Below are 19587 nucleotides of genomic sequence, written 5' to 3' on the forward strand. Positions count from 1 at the left end.
CTTCAGTTTGTACAAAATCATTTTAATTGTTTCACCTTTGTGGGAACAAATGGCACCGGTAGGTTACAGAACAAGTGTTTGCAGCCTAAAGGCTCCAATGAGTCGGATGTTTCACATTCAGACTTAATGTTACTCATTTATCAAACTACTCTGTTACTATTTAAAATGACTGTTGGTCCCTGTGCTCAGGGCCTCCATAGAAACAGAGACTAGGACCTGAAGAGGAAACATCGTTTGTTTTAGGAGACATTATTGTCTAATGGTTATCGTCACCTTCCAGTGATTCCTCTCGTCTAGCTGAAGACGTGTTTCGACTGGATCCTTAAAGCGGGAAAACAGCATTTAGTTCTATAAATATGAACCTCGACAGCTTCCGTACATATTAAAAACAATGCTCTTTGGTGTGGTTACAACTTCCTCAAAAAACAAAAAAAAATACAATTCTTCCAAATATATATATAATAAAAGAGAATAAAAGTGAATAATTGTATGTGCCACAGCCCAGTCTAGTCTCCTGCTGCTGCTGCTGTCCCCTGAGTCAGAGGGCGGCGTTCCCTCCAGCAGCCTCAGCAACGACATCAGGCGCCGCCCGGCCCAGAAGAGAGCTTTCAGGCAACGTCTTCACAAACTGCTGAAACAACTAAAGGCAACAGCTGCACCAGCCCCCCCCCCCGGGTACGCTCAGCAGCAGGAAACCACACTCAAGTCATTAGATGTTGCACATGAGACTCTGGGATGTAAAAGAAGGAATATAGGGTCTTCGGTGTGTTACGATGAGCTTCTGTCTACGTCAACTAATCGGCAGCTAGAGAGCCGATCTACGTGTGTTAACATATCTGTAAAATATATACGATATCGACAGTATCATTAAGTTTGAGAAGCAATATTTCCCTGTTATGTTTGTCACTGGATATGACGAGAGAGACGCCCAAATAAATAGTAACAAAAGGCAAAATAAAAATCGTTTTTCAGCCGCCAACACCGATGAGAAAGCTCCTCTACTGCTGGAGGCGTTCCCTTATCTCCGGTCATCACCCAGAGGAATGACGATCGTTTCCTCCCGTTTAGTCTCTCTCGCTCCACCGCACACACAGATTACTGTGCCAAGTACTGCTTGGCTTTCTCCAGCCCCTCCTTGAGGAAGCTGATATAAGTGGACGTAGAGGGGTCCTCAAACCCGCCAGAGAAGCTGAAAGTCGCTCCTTCCTCCTCCGGCTTCATGGCCGTCTGGTCCAGGAAGAAGTTGGCGTTGATGTGGTGGACCTAAAGCCGAACACAGGAAGTAGATTTTAACCACAACTATACTTCAATGACTTTGAACTCGTATCAGAACCCTGAATGTTTCATTATTGCATGCTGATAAAAGAGTGAAACATTTACAATGGTTCCATTGGGCAGTGCCACCATCATCTCCACAGGGAAGTTGTACTTCTCCAGGTGTAATCGGGCCTTTTCACTCAACACAGGGTTCTGCTCGTCAGCCTGTTTGAAAGCAGAACATTTGAAACTGTAAATGGAGAATTAAACTGTGTTTTTTTTTTTTTGGTGCAGTCGACTAATCGATCGCTGGCGGAGTTCCTAGGCGTGTAACCGCTCACCTGCATGTTCTCCAGCTCTCTGACCAGAGACCAGCTGCTGACGAAGCTCTGGTTGAGCAGAGCCAGGACGGGCGAACTTTCCAGGACCGTCTCCCGGAGAGTTCGCCCCGAACCTGCAGAGGTGAGGAGGGGAGACAGAGTCATGAAGTCGGCAGAGTGAGTCAGTATTGTAAGCTATTAACCACGTACATCGACATGTTAATGATCTCACCTCAGCAGGACTGGTCGTCTAACGCCCCCCACAGCAGAATGGAGTGCACCAGTTTATCTTCTGCTTCAGCTCGCTCGAAGGCTTCTGAGAAAGGCAGGTAGGACACCTGGGAGGGAGCAAGGCGAGGACGATGTAAGCGCTGTGAAACCACCGAACGTGTGCAGTGAATGCTCCGTGGACGGTTACCTTCTTGAAGGGGTAGAGGGTGAGCTCTAGGCGTCGGGTGGCTTCCTGCCGACTTATCTCCGAGGTCCAGTGGATGTCCTCGAAGACGAACTGGATCGGCTCATCGCCGCCGTCTCGACTGTCGATGATGTTGCCCGACTCGTCCGTGACGATGGAGGGAGTGGACGGGCCCGTGGACTGCAGCTCCAACTGTGAACGCGTTCAGAACTTTTTGAGTTTCTCTCAAACACTGTGATGAGAATAAGAAGTCAAAACAGTGACGGGGAACATTTAAAGACACATTTAGAGACAGAAGTCCTGAAACGAGACACCCAGTCGGAGAGCACTTGTGCTGAATGAGTTTTAAACTTCCTTAACGTCCTAGAACCACATGAATAAAGAAATAGAGACACAGCGTCAATGAATCACTGCAGCTGTACCTGTGGCAGATAGCCGATGTCCACCTCCATGTTGCTGCTCTCGCTGGCCCCGTACAGCCACTCCATGTCCACATTCAGAGACCTGACACACAACAACAGGATGTAAAGGGAAACGATGCCGAGCGGGGGACTGCGTGCACAAAGGTAAACCCGAGCGCGTTCGGAGGATTTACCTGTCGCCGGGGACGTAGAGGTGAAAGTTACGGACGTGAGATGCATCTTTAGAGAGAACGACGTGGCCGGTGAACTTCCCCGGGGTGAACCAGAAGGGAAAGTCCGGAACATCGTTGAGCTGAAATTCTGCATGAATCCTGCAGAGAGTGAACAGCATGCAGTGTGGATCTGGAAGTTCCTTGCATTTAAAAAAAAAAAGTTGCTCTCCAGCAGCCGACTCTAAAGCTTTCAGAACATACAGGACCAAAGTACTCAGAACTGCATTAGCATGCAATGCTAATGTAACATTGACAAGAGAGTGAAGTGCACTCAGGCTGAGCACGCTGGTTTTAAGCTGAAACCAGCGGCCGCCTGCCAGCGACTACATTAAAATGTATAATATGTTCTGGATATCAGCCAGCACTAATGTGCAGTATGCATAATGTTGTAGTTAATGAGTCCATGGCCTTTTACGTCTCCTCCTAAATTGCTTCTCACCTGAACACGATGTCATAATAAAAGTCGTTGCTGGCACGAATGCAGGCGACGGCGCCCTGAGGAGCAAAGCGTGATTTGATGAAGGGCCGCGGGTGGAACATACTCAACAGGGAGTGGATGAGAACCTGCGGCGGGAACAGAACCGCCGTCAATATGCAGCCCGATTGTCGCGAGTCTCTAAACGACAATTGGTTGTTTTTATACCTCTTTGCCCTTCGGTGACGGAGGGTGGTAGCGATTGTTGGGCAGGTACCCAGTGAAGATGTTGAGCTCGCTGGGAATCACCCACCACGTGTCGCCCACTCCCACCTTGTTCTTCGGGGGCAAGAGGGCCCTGAACTGGGAGGCGGAGAAGGAGGAAAAAGGCACTGCTGGACTCTTCCATGAGCGCAGCCCACTCAGAGAGCTGTGAGACACCTGCAGGACCAAGAGACACAACACAGGAAATATGAGAGAGAGAGAGAGAGAGAGAGAGAGAGAGAGAGAGAGAGAGAGAGAGAGAGAGAGAAAACTTACCCCGAGGAACCCATCTTTGCTCTTCGTCATGGAGTCGAGCAGCAGAGGCTGCATTTTGGCCTCTAATGTCAAAGTCTCTCCATTGGGGTCGTGGGTCAGTTCCTCCTCGAAATCCACCGGGGGTGTGATTCCTGGGAGGAAGCCAATGGGGATCATGGGGGGGGGGGGGTTGTTATGTGTGGCCAGTGAGACTTGAGGTGTTTGCTATTGAATAAATGACGACGTGGGTTACCTGTGAGCTTCTCGACGATCGGTTTGAACTCCTCCGGACTGAGGTAAAGATCGTGGTCAGTGTCCAGGGAGGAGAAAAGGAAAAGGCCCTCTGCACCCAGGGTCCGAACACTCTCCTCCTATTGGAGGAGCACATGCGTCAGAGACGATCCTTATTGTGATACATGCTTCAGGGGACAATGAGCCGTCTCATGCATGGTCTGTTTGAGAGCACTATAAATACATACACACATATATATATATATATATATATATATATATATATATATATATATATATATATATATCCATGTTATTATAGTGTCCTGGATAAAGATCAGCCCAGAGGCCACAGATTCTCGGTATGTGTTTGTCTGACTCATGAGGGGGGGGGTTGAAGACCCTCTGTAACCAAACAAGAGCGGATTTACACAAGAGGGTTGAGTTTCACCAGCTGTGACTCACATCCACCCCCCCCCCCTAATAAAACACCACGGGTGGAAAACTGCAGATGTGGTGTTTTGTGTCACAAATAATGACTGTGAACACACCTTTATGTGAGAATAGCATTGAAATACAACAACTCAATATGCCTACAGTGGTGTTACAGTAATATAGGTCATAGAATGTACCTTAAAGGGTTAGTTAATGCAAACTTGCATGCATTTTACAATTAGTTAAAGGTTTCTGAGGTTTTCTTTCAGTTGCTTTACAAGTTAAGGTCCCTGCTAAATGATAAGACGTGTGTAACGTTATCACAGATGTAGATCTCACGTGACGTTGGAGGAGCTGGGCATCTTGATAAGACTTGATCCCGAAGGCGAGAAGAGGGACAGCGGCGACTATGAGCAGCGTCCAGATCCTCCTGGAGATCCAGGATCCAGAGCCCGGACTCAGATGCCCGTTCCGCTGTGACATTTTGCTCCCATCCTCGGGGATCGTTTTATCCACGTCTGCGGCCATCCTCGACCTCCAACGCGGCTATTTGGACGAGGACATGGCCGTCGGATAACGTCCGACACAAAGCAACCAGCAGGAACCGTTATCGGTATAAAACTTTCTCCCTAAAGTGTTGAGAATCTAGCGGCACTTCTGTTGTCCTGTAACCGGGGACCGCGCGTCTGCTCCGGCCGTTGCAGTCGCTGGCAACAGCTGTGAAATGTTAGCTAGCAGCACAGATTTCTTATTTCCCACATCTAATCTAGAACCATATGGATGTGGTTAAAATGCGTCAAGTGCTCAAGCGACGGCAGAATAGCCAGGATGCACTCCCGGATATGGGTTCAAAATAAAAGCACTACGCTTTACTCCGCACACTGAACGCCGTGATTCAACGGTTAAATTACCGCACACTGTATAGCTTAGCTCACAACTTTGTAATGTTCTCCACTTTTTGAAAATAAAAGGACGTAAACGTTGGTTTCTGGCTGGGCATACTCCTTAGCTTTCCCGCTTTCTGACGTTTCAACGTTTGTGACATTATTTTGAAAGTATTAACCGGAAATTTTGGTTTTACATTCCCTCTAACTTTGCGACAGTTACTGGCACAGAAGCCACCTTTAAAGAGGCAGTGTTGCATTGTTCGCCCCAGGAATGTCTGCTAAAAAGCCTCAATTATATGTTTCTCTGCCAACACCGCCATTATTTTTGTAGTGTCATGTTTACCAGTGGAAGTAAAGGCTCCGTTTCTGCTAGACTAGCCTTTATAATTTCATAGTTGTAATGTTATAATGTTATAGTGACAACCTCCATATTTACTGGAGGTTTTTATTCTGCATACAGTAGAAATATGGGCATAAAAAAGGGTATATCAGCCATATGCAATAACAATTCCAGGATAGATTTAGACTGCTGTTGTTATCTGGCATGTGTGTTTGGCCATTACAATGCTACATGAATATATCCATACATGTGATGCTGCCGATAACAAAACATGGACCCAAGGCCTCTGTAGGAGCGGACTTAATCATCTACAACTCCTTAATAACTGGTATTTATATGCAGCTGCCACAACTTGCTGCGGCAGCTGAGCTTGCAACAGGAAGTGCCTGTTTGGAAGTGCCTGCCACAATTTGAGCTTGCCCTTTCTCGGCCTCCAACTAACTTATCTTTAACCCTGTTGGTGCCAGCCGTTTATGGTTTGTGATCCCTTGAAATGAAGTCTGTGTGTGAGCCTTGATTTAAAGTTATGAACACAGGGTGGACAGGAGTCATGTCACAGGAAGCAATGCTTTAATCAAACTGTGTAGTCCCATATGAATGCAGTCAAAATCTACTCTATGTTAAAGCTTATTAGTATTCAACAAATACTCAATATTTACACAGGCACATGTTGCATTACATGAACCAGATTAAGATAAGCCTTTCCTGATTCTGTTGGTAGCCAGGTGTCTAACGGCTGAAAAGACTCAGACAAACGAAGTGTGTCACAAAAACAACATGTAATAATGCACTCAACATCTGTGACAGCCAGAGGTAATACAAGCATCTTCTATTTTGTAAATGCTTCTGTAATTGAGTCGGTCTGTTGGTTCCAGTAAGCAGCTCTCAGTCCATGTCCTCCTCCACAGTCTGTGTCTTCACTTCAACCTTCTCTGGAGCGATGTAGGAGCCCATACCCGCTGCTCTCTCTGCCTCTGCCTGTGTGTAGGGCGCCTCTCTGAGCTGTTTCAGCCTGGATGGAGGAAAGAAGAAGAGGAAATGTCTGAAGATCGCAGGGATACTCGGCCACTGCACAGATATCAGGGGACAGAAATGAGGTGAACCATTTACCGCCCAGAAACGTGAGTGTGTAGCACAAGAATGCACCGGTGGAATATGGGGCCTTACCGTCTTTTGTGCACTTTAGTTTTGAGGTGCTCCTTCAGGGATCTCAAATCCACGAAATATCTCCTGCAAGACATGACGTGCCACAGTGTTACAAGATAACTGCAACATGTAGTTTTATTATAAGCGTTAAAGGTAATGTCAATGAGCCCAGCAGGAGAAATAAGACACAACAAATCACAACCAGTCACACAGAAACCAGTCGAGCATTCTGTCCCGCTTCAGAATGTCCAATATCTGTGCTGCTTATTAATACAAAAACATACATTAATTAATAACTATGATGCATTTGTGAGGATTAATCAACCCTGCAGTATCTACGGTAGTTAAAATCAGCACCAGCTGCAAAACGTGATGCTTACACACTAATGCGTCAATAATTCACTCTAATAATACACATTATTTTGTGCCATTCTGCATAATGAGTACTCTCAGTACATTAAGATTATGAATATTTAGAATGCAGCACTTTTACTTGGAGCAGAGTAAATTAAAACTTGTACTGATGACACTGAATGACCAATAACAAGACTTATCCTGATCATTTGTTGTTACAGATCAGAATCAGTGCAACTGTTGCATTTGCAAAATAACAACAAGGGAACCCCTCCGTTAACACTAATGCATGTCAACGTACGCGCAGTGTAAGCAGTAGTGCTGCGCGCATCCCGTCACATCGATGTCCACCTCCTGACGGAGCAGCTTGGCTGCTGTCTCGGGCTTCAGGTCTGCGTGGATCTGGTCCAGGTCTTTAGTCCTGCGTTTGGTCTTCCATGTCTTCGCAATGTGCTTCTTTTTGTCACTGCTGTGGTTCCCCGTTTGTCTGGACTTCCCCATGGTAGATCCTGGTGAGCAGAACACATCCAGATATCAGCCAATGTAGACGTTTTTAAAGACGACATGTTGTTATTCAACGCCATCAAATCAGGTCTGTGTCCGTTAGAAACGACCAGCTCAAGGAAACAAGTTGATATAGAAGATGTCCTTCTAAAAAACACCTTCGTATATCGAGTTCAGCTTTCCTTACCTTTCACACGCGTGGCCGAGAGGACTGAATTGTACTTCCGGGTCAAGGAAAGTACAAAACTAACAACTTCCAGTGGGGGGCGCCAAACACCACGATTTAGTAAACAAGATAATAAAAAGAAAAGAAACACGATATCGTGCTAGAATCATGAAATATAAGTAGTAAACACCATTAATGGTTAAATTAAACCACAAAATACATACGTTACCATTTGCATAAGCCTACTCTGTATGTGTCTTCACTGAACTCTGATTTGTTAACTCCCTTTGTTAGTTTTTCCAAAGTAGGTGTTGTTATGGTTAGAAATAAATCTGTAACAGAAGTTGTATATGGTTGTTTGGTTGCGTTAAATGAGAAACAAGGTTTACCAAATAACAAATAATACAAATAAACTCAACACAACCCGTTCTACAAGTCCCCGCCCCCCTTTCCCCCAGTTATGCTTGAGCGAAGTTCAACTGACATATTTTAAATATTCCGACGGCACCTGAAGGCGGCGTCAGGCTGCACTGCATACGCGCCGTGGCGGAGAGCGAAGATGGCGGAGAGTAACGTCGAACCGGAGCACGAATGGAGCGACCGGGCCCTGGACACGGCCGACGACACTCTGGTCGCAATGGAAACCCTGCTGGCCACGCTGAGAGCCTTTGAAGACGTGCTCAGGCAACAGGAGATATCCGTAGCGTCTTCCACGGAGTACTGCGACAACTTCTGTCAGGTAATGTATACAAGCGGCACCGAAGCTAAACCGTTAGCTTCACGTTAGCTTAGCGTTAGCTCACCCAGGGTTGTGTTTTTATCGCAGCTAATCTGCGACGTTTAGGGTTTGGTCTACAACCGTGGAGCTATTGCACTGTGTGTGTTTTTATCCACACTCACGTACGCGTGTACCATCACGCTACAACACTATAACTTAATAGCATCGGGCTAATGATAATGCAGCGTTACATTGTCAGATGAGTAGTATATTGGGATTTAAGTTATTACGGTAAGATAAGTGATACGACGGTAACTCGCGTTGCTTCGTCTTATTTCAAAACACGCTGTCGTAAAGCGAACAGATGGTCGTGTGCACATGTTTGTACATCATGCATGATTGCATGTGTGTGGGGCGGGGCGGCGTGTTTATCCAAATCAACTCGCTAGTTGCGGCGTAACGTTATGCAAACGTGCAAAAAAAAAGGGGAATTTTCAGAAGTTGTCACCAAATCATTTGCATTCTGTAGCTTCAGTCATCGTGTCAATGCTGCGATGGCAACCGTTAGAGTGTAACGTAGTGGATCTGACATGATTGTCCTCCTGATAACAATGGAGACTTTCTTATTCTTCATATCGTTTCATCGGGAGTAGCGTCAAAACAAAAACAAATGTTATTCCCATTGAAAACAGGGGAACTCCCTTCATTCTCACCTCGCTGGAACAAAGCTCTTTTCGTTTCCACTGCTCAAGGCGATGTACAGCGTCTTCCAAATACAACTTGGTCACGAGCCAAAGTTGACAGTAGATAAGTTAGTAATTAGCCATCTTGCTGTAGTAGTTGTGTTAGGATGGTGGCTGTTGTTTAAAGGACACGTTCACGTTTCTTTGTGTTTAAGTTTCCCTCAACTGATACTTTCTGCACAAATATGCTGTCATTGAGAGAGATCTTGATCTCTACTGAGATAATTCTCACGTTGTAATTTTCTGAGAAGTGTGTTGTTGCTGAAGTGGAGCTGTATCAACACAACAAGTAGAAGTAATATGCATTGAATGACTAGTGTTGCTTTTATAGTAGGATATGTACAGTATATGCATGCGCACACAGTTTATTCAGCACACACAGCAGCTTAGATTTATATCTGGCAGTGATATAAACAAAGAAATATCAAATATATAGTGTATTTTACACTGGAGTCACGCTAGAAAGGAACCTCTACAGCAGTAACTATTTAAATGGACACATCTTATTGTTCAGTAACTCACTGTGTTGTGTTCTGCTGAAGTCGGAAGTAGTCTGGATGTAATTAGTACACAGACCCGGGTCTCCGGGGTTGAGGCCTTATTCTCGGCTCCCTCCTGAGAGAGCTCTGTATATTTAGACTGAAGGGAGTTCATGTGGTTCCTCTGTGGACACGAGCAGCAGCCAGCCAGGGCTCTGCTGTCTGGTAAGCGGGACTCCAGGGATGTTGATAGTGATGATGATTCAATGTGGGATGCAGCAGGTGACAGTAAAGACGATGTTTACTACAAACAACATTGTGCTCCTTGTTGAAGGTAAAGTGTCAATAAGAGAACATGTTCTGTACGGTACTATTTCTTGTGATCTGTAACATATTTTTTAATTCCGTGTTGGTGAGTATTCTTAGTGCATGTTCGCTCACTACTGAAGGTGCAGGTGTGTCACCTGCTGTGCAGTGGAGTCCCCTCAGGCCCAATCAGCAGCGTCTCACACCAGACCGAGTGTCCGCTGGGATCAATCCGCTGCAGACCGGTTCCTCCCTCAGGTGGAGAACCCCCGTTTATGTAGACAGATGTCCCGCTCGCCTGATCTCACTGCGGTTCTGAGAGTATTTTACTGTTTTTCTTCATTGTTTACGTCCGTGTTTGTTTCGTAGGCACTGATGCACTATGCCGGGAGCAGGAACTCCATGGAGCATGGTCTGCCTCTCCTGGAGGTCTACTGTCTGTCCATAAACTGTTTCGCTGCGGCCCGATCTCACCTCACCGCAGAGTCGGACAGAGTGGCCCTCGTTTTGAAGAGACTAGCTTTGTGAGTACCCAACAGTGGATCCAGTAAAACCAGTGTATTAGTCATAGTGAGTGTTGTTTATCTTATATGCATACTGGATAAAAGATCGTCTTCTTCAAGTATTTATTAAGTGCAGATGCTCATAATGTCTATTGGTTCATCGCTGAGCCCACACTACTGCTACCGTCACCCTCCTTCCATATGCAGGTGTTCTGGTGAGAGGACCGGAGGTTGTTTTAGTGCTTAAAGTCTCACACAAAGGATCTTTTAATAGTTGCTGTGTAATGGTTAAATTTAACTACTGGTAGCAGGCGTGAAACGTATATGTGATGCAACCTAAAAAAAACACTTGTCACCACCGTTCATTCATTTTTCAAACGATCCTTTTTGACATATTTAATGTTTGGATATGTAAAACTGACTCTTCTGAAACATTGATACCGAGCTAGAGGATACTTTGTTGTGGTGTCACATTAATATGTCCAGACTTCATAGATGCACTTCTTCTTCTTTTCGTGGGTTAGGAATAAAACTGTCCAGAATGATGATAATGAATAGAAATGACTGTAATCTTGTTGTTTCTTGTAGGAGCTGTTTTGAACTGCTGCTGTCAGTGCCTGAGAATGAAATCCCGTATGAAGCCTGGGTTCAGTTTCACCACTCTGTTCAGGTAGAGGAACTCATTTCAGAACATGGTTTGCTGCTGGGTTGCAGAGTTTCGGGCCTCAGATCAGAAGCCTCCTGATAGGAGGCTGAGAAGAGATGCCCTGAGCTGGTGCAGACTGCAAACTTCCCCTTTGTTCAGTCTAAACCACCAGTGTTTACAACATCTAACGCTTCCTTGGTAGACCGTTATATATGAAGACATTCTTCCTGGACATAACTGACATGCTATGAAGAGACATGTGAACTCATTGCCACACAGACATTTATCTAATTAATATTTAAAAAAAAAACTCACTTCACAACTACATTCTGCAGCTGCACGACGATCCTGCTCTCTCACAAATATGAACATATAATATAGTAGTTATGTTCCGTCTGGCAGCTGACATCTCCTGACACAGAGTCACAGCGTTGTGTTTATAGAAGCTTTAGATGGTTCTGAGTAACAAAACTATTCAAACAGGCTTTTGATTGTGACATACAGTAAACCTTTGATACGGACGGAATCAATGAAGTAAAACTGACTCCGTAAGACGCAGAGAAACTCAGGGTTTACTTAAGTTACTTAAGTTTACGTTGCCCCAGAGTTTCACTAAACCCATTTTCTCAAACAGGTCTGTGATGTTCAAAGCGTTTTTCAAAGCAGTAATGATTTTTGTTGTTTAGAGTAAATGCATTTGGCCTACAGATAAATGTGTGTTATGTACTAATGTGAACCTTTTTAAACAGTTAATTTGTAGAACGTTTATCTCGTGACATTATCGCATGGGAGTCGTGAAAGTGTGTGTAGGAAAATATGTCTAAATGTATTAGATTTTGGGGATTGTTTGTCTAGTTTCCCAGAAGGAGCTAAACAAATAGTTGCATTTAGCAATACCGTTGTTTGTGTTGTCCTCTGCAGATTGCCCATGATACCTTGCTTCAGTATGGAAGCACAGACCTCCAAGCTTTGCTCCAGATCACAGGAGAGGGAGGAGCGTGGAGCAACCCCGTCCTCACCGCTCTCCTCACCGGCCAGCCCACCATCCTGGACGAAGGTTGGACTATAGTTAGCTTTTCGTTTCCTTTGGACACGACCTCTGTCACGTTGACCTCTATCACGTTGACCTCTGTCACGTTGACCTCTGTCACGGTCGTCTGCTAATCAGATCCTCTTTGCTTTCTGTCGCCAGTGGACGCCTACATCAGCTTGGAGGGCGAGGGCTTCATGGAGATGCGGGTGAAGCACCTGGAGAAGATGGGTGAAGTGGCCAAGGCGGTGGTGCTGGCCAAAGCGTGCACCGAATGCAGCGTCATCTCCAACCAAGCTACCTTCCGTCAAACATTTGTCTCCCTGCTTTGTCACCTGCTGCCCAACGAAGAGGCCATCATGGAGGTATTCCAACACTCTGGTTGTGAACGGGGGGGAGGAACACTTCCCTTTGTCACGTTTTGACAGCTGTGATTAAATGTTGCATAATAGCGATGGTTCTGACAGCTACTCATGTGGGCGCTGTTTAGAGCTTAGCTTCAACACTAGTGTGTGTGTGTGTGTGTGTGTGTGTGTGTGTGTGTGTGTGTGTGTGTGTGTGTGTGGATAGTTGCCAAACCAACCTGAAGGATTTAGAAAAAGCAAAGCACTAGATTCAGTGTAACTCAGTAAAATACACTTTAAAACACTGACTGGTACTCGTTTGTAGCGACGCTCAGCTGATTTGAAACAAAGATAAATTACTTTTCGTGTCTTCTGCTCAACATGCACGAAGAGACACGTGGTTCTGGCGGGACATGTTGAGTCCAGATGAAGCGGCTTCTATTGTCACAAGTCAGACACACAAAATAGGAATGTGGAGTGCAGTATTTAGTTGATTAAACCAGAGATACTTGTGAGGCAGTAGTCCTCCTTACACTCACAATGTAAGTCCTCCTTTGACTCATTGACGTCTGTCTCCACTCCCCTACGTTTCTCGCTATGCTGTCAGTTAAGAACCTCGTTTGTCCAGTTTCAAACGATGGAGCTTTCAGAACATTTGAAGGGTCACACGTCAACACCGTACTCTAACTATTCCTTGTTTTTAAAGCACGTAATGGACCAATATATTGAATTATAAAGAGTTAAATATACATCTAAATATAAAAGCTTGTGTTTAGTCTGTGCATTGATCTTTATACCTCACTTGTTTATAGTGTTTCAATCACTTTGGGAACCATTCACATGCACTAATATAAGACGCTGGTTCTTGTTTAGATATTGTCCGTTCTACTTATTCTGAAGAGTCTTGACTGACGTTGGAGGTGTGTGTGTGTGTGTGTGTGTGTGTGTGTGTGTGTGTGTGTGTGTGTGTGTGTGTGTGTGTGTGTGTGTGTGTGTGTGTGTGTGTGTGTGTGTGTGTGTGTGTGTGTGTGTGTGTGTGTGTGTGTGTGTTGTCTGTCCTGTTGTTTTCTGAGCCGTCAGCATTGTGTTTCCTCCGTGAACAGATATCCAGACTTGACTGTAAGGATGTGCTGGAGATCACGTGTAATCTGGAGACGGAGGGGGAGGAGAACACCGCCTTCATCTTGTGCACCACCTTCCTGACGCAGCAGCTGCAGCAGCAGAGCCTTTACTGCTCCTGGTGAGTAGTGCCTGCAGGGTGTCAAAGGTGCCTGAACAAATGAGTCGTTTCTTTTGTTGTTGTGTGGGTGTGGTTTTAAGAAAAAGAAAAATGTGAAATAACTTTGCTTTCTTGTTTTTTCCACAGGGAGTTGACTCTGTTGTGGAGTAAGCTTCAGAAGAGGATCGACCCCTCGTCCATGTCTCTTCTGGAGCGATGCCTTCAGCTAGGTGCCATTGCCAAAACCGTCCACCATTTGCTTTGCTTGGTCCGCGTCATTCAGACAGAGGTGAGCCCGGCGGCCATGCTGTCTATGTGACTCGGTGCATTGTTTGTATAAGGTTCCCTTTTTAACCACCGGGCCGTCCAGGTCGGTCCAGTCCGCTGCTCATCAGAACGGTTATGTACGAATAGAATGACTCTATTGAGGTTCCAAGTGAGCTGGTTGGTCAGAGAGAATTGTCTCTAAGCTCTAAGATGAGACATCCTGCACAAACCCGCCATGTTTTACTGCCAACAGGGCAGTAGTTCTACGTACCACAGGAACTAAAGGCTTTCTTATCGAGCGCTTCCTGTTTGTGTTTCCACCACATCTGAAGATGTCAAGATGTCTGTCTGATAACTATTTTAGAAAATGAAGCACAATTTACATCTGAGTCTTTGCTGTTTAATGCCTGTCTTCACAATAGATTATCTGCGTTAAAAGATACCCGATGATTATTTAAAGGAACTAATTCTAATAATATGTCTCTTTATTTTCAGACGGAGGCGATGGGGGTACCTGCCTCAGTAGAACTTTGTGTCAAAGCCCTTCAACTTCCAAAGCAGGACGACTCAGAATCCAGGATCTCCGTCTGTAAGACGGTGTCCTGCCTACTCCCAGTGGACCTTGAAGTACTGCGTGCCTGCCTGCTCACAGAGTTCCTGCTCGGGCCCAGCCAGGACGTCTTCGGGTCCCTCCGGGAGCTTTACTTACGCCCGGACCAAAAGTACGACCAGGAAAGCGAGGTCATTCCCAACTCGCTCCGCTGCGAGCTGCTACTCGCTCTGAAAGCATACTGGCCTTTTGACCCGGAATTCTGGGACTGGAAAACTCTCAAGTGTCACTGCGTCTCCCTTCTGGGGTTGATGCCGGAGTCCGAGGGGGAAGAAGAAGACGAAGAGGAGGTGGTGATAGACAAAAAGGTTAAACAGCATGAGCCACGGAGAGTCACAGTGAAAGTAGAGTCTGAGCATGAAATGAGGATAAATGGAAGCGTCGATGGTCATGAGCAATCTTCTGACTGGGCCGAAGTCCCGGGTCAATCGGAGACAAAGAAACAGCGGTTCTGCTGTCGGATTTGTAAGAGGACGGTCACTGACGCCCAAATCATTCACCACTCCAAAAGACACGCGGAGGACAACAGACACCCCTGCCCTCTGTGCTCGGAAAAGTTCCGGCGCAGAAAGGATCTCGTTCCTCATCTGAGGGACCACGTGCAGAGTGAAGCGCACCGACACCAAAACAGCATCAAGACGGAGGACGGGTCGAGGCGGGCGGACGAGGACGATGACGTTGAACCGGGCGAGATCACCGTCGACCCTTCCTTAATGCAGTATTACAAATCCACTCATGATCCAGAGGTGCTGCAGCACATCGTGCAACAAGCCAAAACGGTGAAGGAGAAGAACGTGGACAACGACGAGCACGTGACCTTCGAATACATCGACCAACACTTCAGCGTGCAGAACCGGGACGAGTACCCGTGTCCAGGAACCGGCTGCACTCGGACTTTTAAACATTCCAAGTACTTGTATGTCCATTTAAAGTCGGAGCACAACGGCGACGACAACGTGAAACACTTTCATCAGGTGAGAGACCAGCGGGAGAAGTGCGTTTTTTGTCGACGCCATTTTGTCTCCGCGTACCATCACCGCAAACATCGGAGAGTTCACTACGGCGACCGGCCTTACACGTGTGCGGTTATGGGCTGTGCCGCTCAGTTCAGGACTTCCAATGAACTTGTCACACACAAACAGATCCATGGCTACCACCTGAACTACCAGTGTGGCCTCAAAGACTGTTACGTCACCTGCTCCGACCTGGGACAGATTTACCACCACGAAGCACAGCATTTCAGAGACGCAGCGTTTACCTGCTCCAGCGGCGAATGTAGTAAATACTATTTATCCAAAAAAGAATTCACGAAGCATTTATCCACACACAACATCTCCTTCTCCGAGGAAGACCTCGAGGCTCAGAGGAAGGCGAAGCGGAAACTTCATAAGACGGTCACCGAAGCGACGAGTCGCCCTAATAAGGCCGTCGACACGGAGGAGACTGAGAGTGGAGAAGACCGAAGTGCTTCTGCAGTAAGTTGTGCCTCATCTTTGCCGCCAGCACCTGACAGCAAGGAGCCCAAAGCCACGGTGACGTTGGTCGCCGTGTGTTTTGACGGAAGTAAGTTCACCTGTGGTTTCGAGAAGTGCGGCATGACTTTCTCCAGAGCCAGAGATGTCCAGAGGCATCTGAAGTGTGCCCACCCAGAACACCTTAAACTGGAGAACAAAGAGCACAAGCACGACAAAGAGCGGGGCTCCAAGTCCAAAGGGATAAAGGCCGAAACTGAGCCGGACGGTAAGGAGAAGGGAAAAGAGGAGTTTGAACCCCCGGAGGCTGGCAAAGAAGGCAAAGACGCCACTCATCCCGAAAATAATGACGCAGACTCTTTAAGCCTTCAAAGTGAAAACGAGGCTCTGAGTGAGATCCTCGTTGGGCTCGGTAAACTGGACCTGAATTCTTCGTCGCCTCACAGTGTGAAACGCGAGCAGTCCAACCCGGAGTCCACCGCGTCCCAAACATCTCTCCATCAGGCCATCATGGCGAAGCCTCCCGTCGTGTTGATTCAGAGGAAGCCCCCTCCCGAGGAGATGGTAAAAGTCAAAACGGAACAAGTGTCGTCGGACGACGAAGGAGACACCGTTGAGTCGTTAGCCGCGGCTAAGCCCTACGTCTGTGAGGTGAAAGAGTGCGACTTTAGGACGGCTCAGAGCTACAGCTTGCAGCGACACTACAACACCAAACACGGCTGCACTGTAGAGCAGGCCAGGACGTTGACGTCTTTGAAAACGACGTCTTTTAAGCCGTACGTGTGCCACCTTTGTTCCAAGGGTCACAGAGAAAAGCATGTGCTGAGGGCTCACTATATTCAGATGCACAACCTGAGTGAGACGTTGGTGGACACAATAAGCTGCGCGTCTAAAAAACATACGTCTCAGCACTTGGTGAACCAAGTATGGAAGAAAGAGATCCCCAAGTTGCAACGCCAACAGGAGAAGAAAAACTCAACCGCGGTCAGCGAAAATGGACAAAACTCAGACAATCGTTCTCCGTCTGAAGAGGAAGGAGAGGACGAAGCGGAGGGGAAAGAGAAGGACGCCGAGCAGAAGGAAGGAAGCGAGGATACGAGCACGCAACAGGTCAGAACTAGACGCCTGGTAGCCAAAAGTAATCTCTGCTACATATTGGATAAATTCAATAAACCCTTTCATTGTGTAGCGAAAAACTGTGACGCTGCTTTTTCCACCCAGGGAGGCCTGGTGCGCCACCTGCAGCTGACCCATCATTACAATCGCTCTCAGCTCTTGTTGGAAAAAGATTTCGATCCACATCACAGTCCAGAGGTCCGAAAAGAGCCCGCCAAGAAGAGGCCTCTCCCGAACTTTGATGAACCCCAGCCCCAGTACAAGTGTCACTTTGCCAACTGCAGCTCCTCCTACCACCTGAAAAGCAGCCTGGTGCGTCACACGCGGGATATACACTCGCAGCCGCCGGAGCTGATACGGTGCAACTTTGAAGGATGTGCAAGAGTGTTCAGCCACCATGACGCACTTAAGAAACACACGCTCTACAGTCACTGTGAGTACTACGATTCGCTGGTGGTGCGTCTGCAGAGCACTCACAAAAAGTCAATAACTGGATGCCAAAAGAAGCTCATCGTCGCACCACAGGGTCCTCTGAAAGAAGAACCCGGTTCAGCCGCCATGCAGGCGGAGGGGTCGAGTCCAACGCCCGAGGTGACCCCCCAGTCAGAGGAAATGGGCGAGGAGGAGGAGGAGGAGGAGGAGGAGGAGGAGGAGGAGAACGGTCAGGTGTCAGGAGCAAAAAAGATAGAGAGGAGAAGTCGTTACATCAGTTATGTCTTCAGGTCTCACGAGGAAGCGCTGCAGATGTGCCAAGACCGCTGCATGCGCGTGGCCTACCCGTGCATGGTGCAGGACTGCGATTCCGTCGTGACGTACTTGAAGAGCTTGCACCGTCACTACCTGAGGGTTCACCGCATGCAGCGGGAATATCTCTCTAGGAAAGGAGACGAGCTGGTTTTTAACGCCGAGCAGCTGGAGGAGTTGATTCAGAGGAAGTCGGCCCGGCCGACGGTCGCGGCAGCGGGTTCCCCCAACGGAGTCCGCAAGATGGAGTATCAGGCGGAGCCAGGAGTCACAGGGGGGCTGCCCGCACCCGTGAGCCTACACTCCATCAAGGCAGAGCCGCAGGCGGAGGCTAGTCGCGATCCACGGGGGTTCCCAGAGGAGGAAGAGGAGGAGGAGCCGCCACCCGCTGAGAGGAACGGCGTCCTCGTCGGTGCGGATGAGGTGCTCTACGGCGAGCCGAGCACCGGTGGGCACCCGGAAGACGCGGCTGCGGCGCCGCAGAACGGCCAGAAAGCGGAGGAGAGACTAAGCCTGGATAAAATCAAACCTCTTCTCCGGCCCCTCACCGTTGACCTCTCTCCGCCGTGCTCACTGCGCTTCACTGCGGAGGAGGACTGCGGTAAAATGCCGAACGGCTCGGCTCCCGTTCGCCAGCCGTTAAAGCGGAAAAACGAATTGTCCGAACCGCCTGCGAACGTGAAAGACGCTCCGCCTCGCAGCCCTTCTCCGAGCCCCTTCGACACCGCCGCCTACAAGCCCACCGGCTTCGAGTCCTCGTTCCTGAGGTTCATACAAGAGACGAATCCGAAAGACAAAACCGCGGCGTCGGGCAAACGGCGAGACTCGTTCAGACGCGGTTGTTCCGTTAAGGAGAACAACCTGCTGGGGATCTCTCACACCCGCAGCAGGCGCACGCATTCCCCGCTGCTGAAGCCCCACGCGATGACGGGGGACTTCACGTCAATCCTAAACTTGAAGTCCATCTTGGACAAAGCCCTGGCCGGGTGTGGGGACCTGGCTGTTAAGCAGCTTCAGTACCTCAGACCTGTGGTGGTCCTGGGGAGACCAGTGTGCAGCACCAGCACCACCCTGCCGGACCTCTTCCCCTCAGACACCAACAGCAGCAAACTGCTTCTTGGAAGCTAGTTTACCTGAGCACCTTTTATCATGGCTCTGTCAAATCACTTTGTATTCTCACGATCTGTACCAGTATTTTTCTTTCTCCCAAAATATTAATATTGGCTGTTTTTTGTTTTTTTTTAAGTTGCCAAACTGAATAATTATGGAAATGTTATTAACATTATGACGAGCTTAAGCAGTGCACATTGAAGCCAAGTGGATTGTTTTTTTTAGACGTCTGTTATATGACAGCGTTCACATAACACCTGTTATGATCACACCTGTACATATTGTAGCTATCAAGATAATGTACAGATTTTCAGATGGTTAGAAATGGTCAGTAGCGTACTGCAAGGCCTTCTCAGTTGTGTAAAAATGTGACAAAAAAAAGTAAAACATGTCCTTATGAAATGCATAGTAAGGAATGTGTTTGGTTGTTTTCCACTTTATATTAAATTAGTGTTGGGATGCAGTGGACAGATGTTGACAGACGTGTATCTAACACTTTCTAAATAAATAAATGTGGAAAAGAATATAAAGCCCTTTACTTTCTGAATCGTGTACGTTCTCTTTATAATCAAAGTGTCTTCTACACCCTTCAATTCATTTAATATCGTCTGTGTTGTGTGTCTGTCGCTCCACTGCCTGGAATACAGTATTCACTAT

The 19587-nt window shown here is 47.3% G+C and overlaps 3 protein-coding genes across 4 annotated transcripts; 1 reads left to right on the forward strand and 2 right to left on the reverse strand.

Annotated features, from left to right (window-relative positions):
• Position 1: 1 nt before the first annotated feature.
• On the reverse strand, positions 2-5019 carry selenon (selenoprotein N). Its single transcript, XM_068726322.1, has 12 exons — positions 4566-5019; positions 3814-3931; positions 3582-3712; positions 3270-3482; positions 3066-3190; positions 2588-2725; positions 2415-2496; positions 1996-2184; positions 1810-1915; positions 1599-1711; positions 1381-1482; positions 2-1263 (listed from the first exon to the last, which is right to left on the reverse strand). The coding sequence occupies exons 1-12, from the start codon at positions 4752-4754 to the stop codon at positions 1096-1098; spliced, it is 1674 nt and encodes a 557-aa protein (XP_068582423.1). The 5' UTR covers positions 4755-5019; the 3' UTR covers positions 2-1095.
• Positions 5020-6006: 987 nt separating this feature from the next.
• znf593 (zinc finger protein 593) lies at positions 6007-7710 on the reverse strand. The gene is made up of 4 exons (XM_068726292.1): positions 7645-7710; positions 7255-7462; positions 6621-6683; positions 6007-6465 (listed from the first exon to the last, which is right to left on the reverse strand). Exons 2-4 carry the CDS (start codon positions 7452-7454, stop codon positions 6339-6341), a joined length of 390 nt encoding a protein of 129 aa, XP_068582393.1. The 5' UTR covers positions 7455-7462; positions 7645-7710; the 3' UTR covers positions 6007-6338.
• Positions 7711-8135: 425 nt separating this feature from the next.
• On the forward strand, positions 8136-19476 carry rlf (RLF zinc finger). 2 transcript variants are annotated; one of them, XM_068726290.1, is made up of 9 exons: positions 8137-8362; positions 10239-10393; positions 10961-11042; positions 11940-12075; positions 12211-12413; positions 13496-13632; positions 13759-13900; positions 14374-17070; positions 17182-19476. In XM_068726290.1, exons 1-9 carry the CDS (start codon positions 8183-8185, stop codon positions 18946-18948), a joined length of 5499 nt encoding a protein of 1832 aa, XP_068582391.1. In that variant the 5' UTR covers positions 8137-8182; the 3' UTR covers positions 18949-19476. The 2 variants fall into 2 exon arrangements, with proteins under 2 accessions (XP_068582392.1, XP_068582391.1); XM_068726291.1 differs by having other exon boundaries at positions 8136-8362; positions 14374-19476.
• The last annotated feature ends 111 nt before the right edge of the window (positions 19477-19587 follow it).

This window comes from Cebidichthys violaceus, unplaced genomic scaffold, assembly GCF_023349555.1.
Source record: "Cebidichthys violaceus isolate CVI_PGR_0920_01 unplaced genomic scaffold, fCebVio1.0.p SCAF_39, whole genome shotgun sequence".
Lineage (NCBI taxonomy): Eukaryota > Metazoa > Chordata > Actinopteri > Perciformes > Stichaeidae > Cebidichthys > Cebidichthys violaceus.

Excerpts from the sequence above, each read along its gene's own strand:
- rlf (XM_068726291.1), top strand. The coding sequence starts at position 8,183 with ATGGCGGAGAGTAACGTCGAACCGGAGCACGAATGGAGCGACCGGGCC. Across the intron at positions 8,363-10,238 it reads ACTGCGACAACTTCTGTCAG|GCACTGATGCACTATGCCGG; the intron begins GTAATGTATACA and ends TTTGTTTCGTAG. Across the intron at positions 13,633-13,758 it reads CAGAGCCTTTACTGCTCCTG|GGAGTTGACTCTGTTGTGGA; the intron begins GTGAGTAGTGCC and ends TTTTTTCCACAG.
- znf593 (XM_068726292.1), bottom strand. The coding sequence starts at position 7,454 with ATGGGGAAGTCCAGACAAACGGGGAACCACAGCAGTGACAAAAAGAAG. Across the intron at positions 6,684-7,254 it reads CACTACTGCTTACACTGCGC|GAGATATTTCGTGGATTTGA; the intron begins GTACGTTGACAT and ends CATGTCTTGCAG. Across the intron at positions 6,466-6,620 it reads ACTAAAGTGCACAAAAGACG|GCTGAAACAGCTCAGAGAGG; the intron begins GTAAGGCCCCAT and ends TCCTCCATCCAG.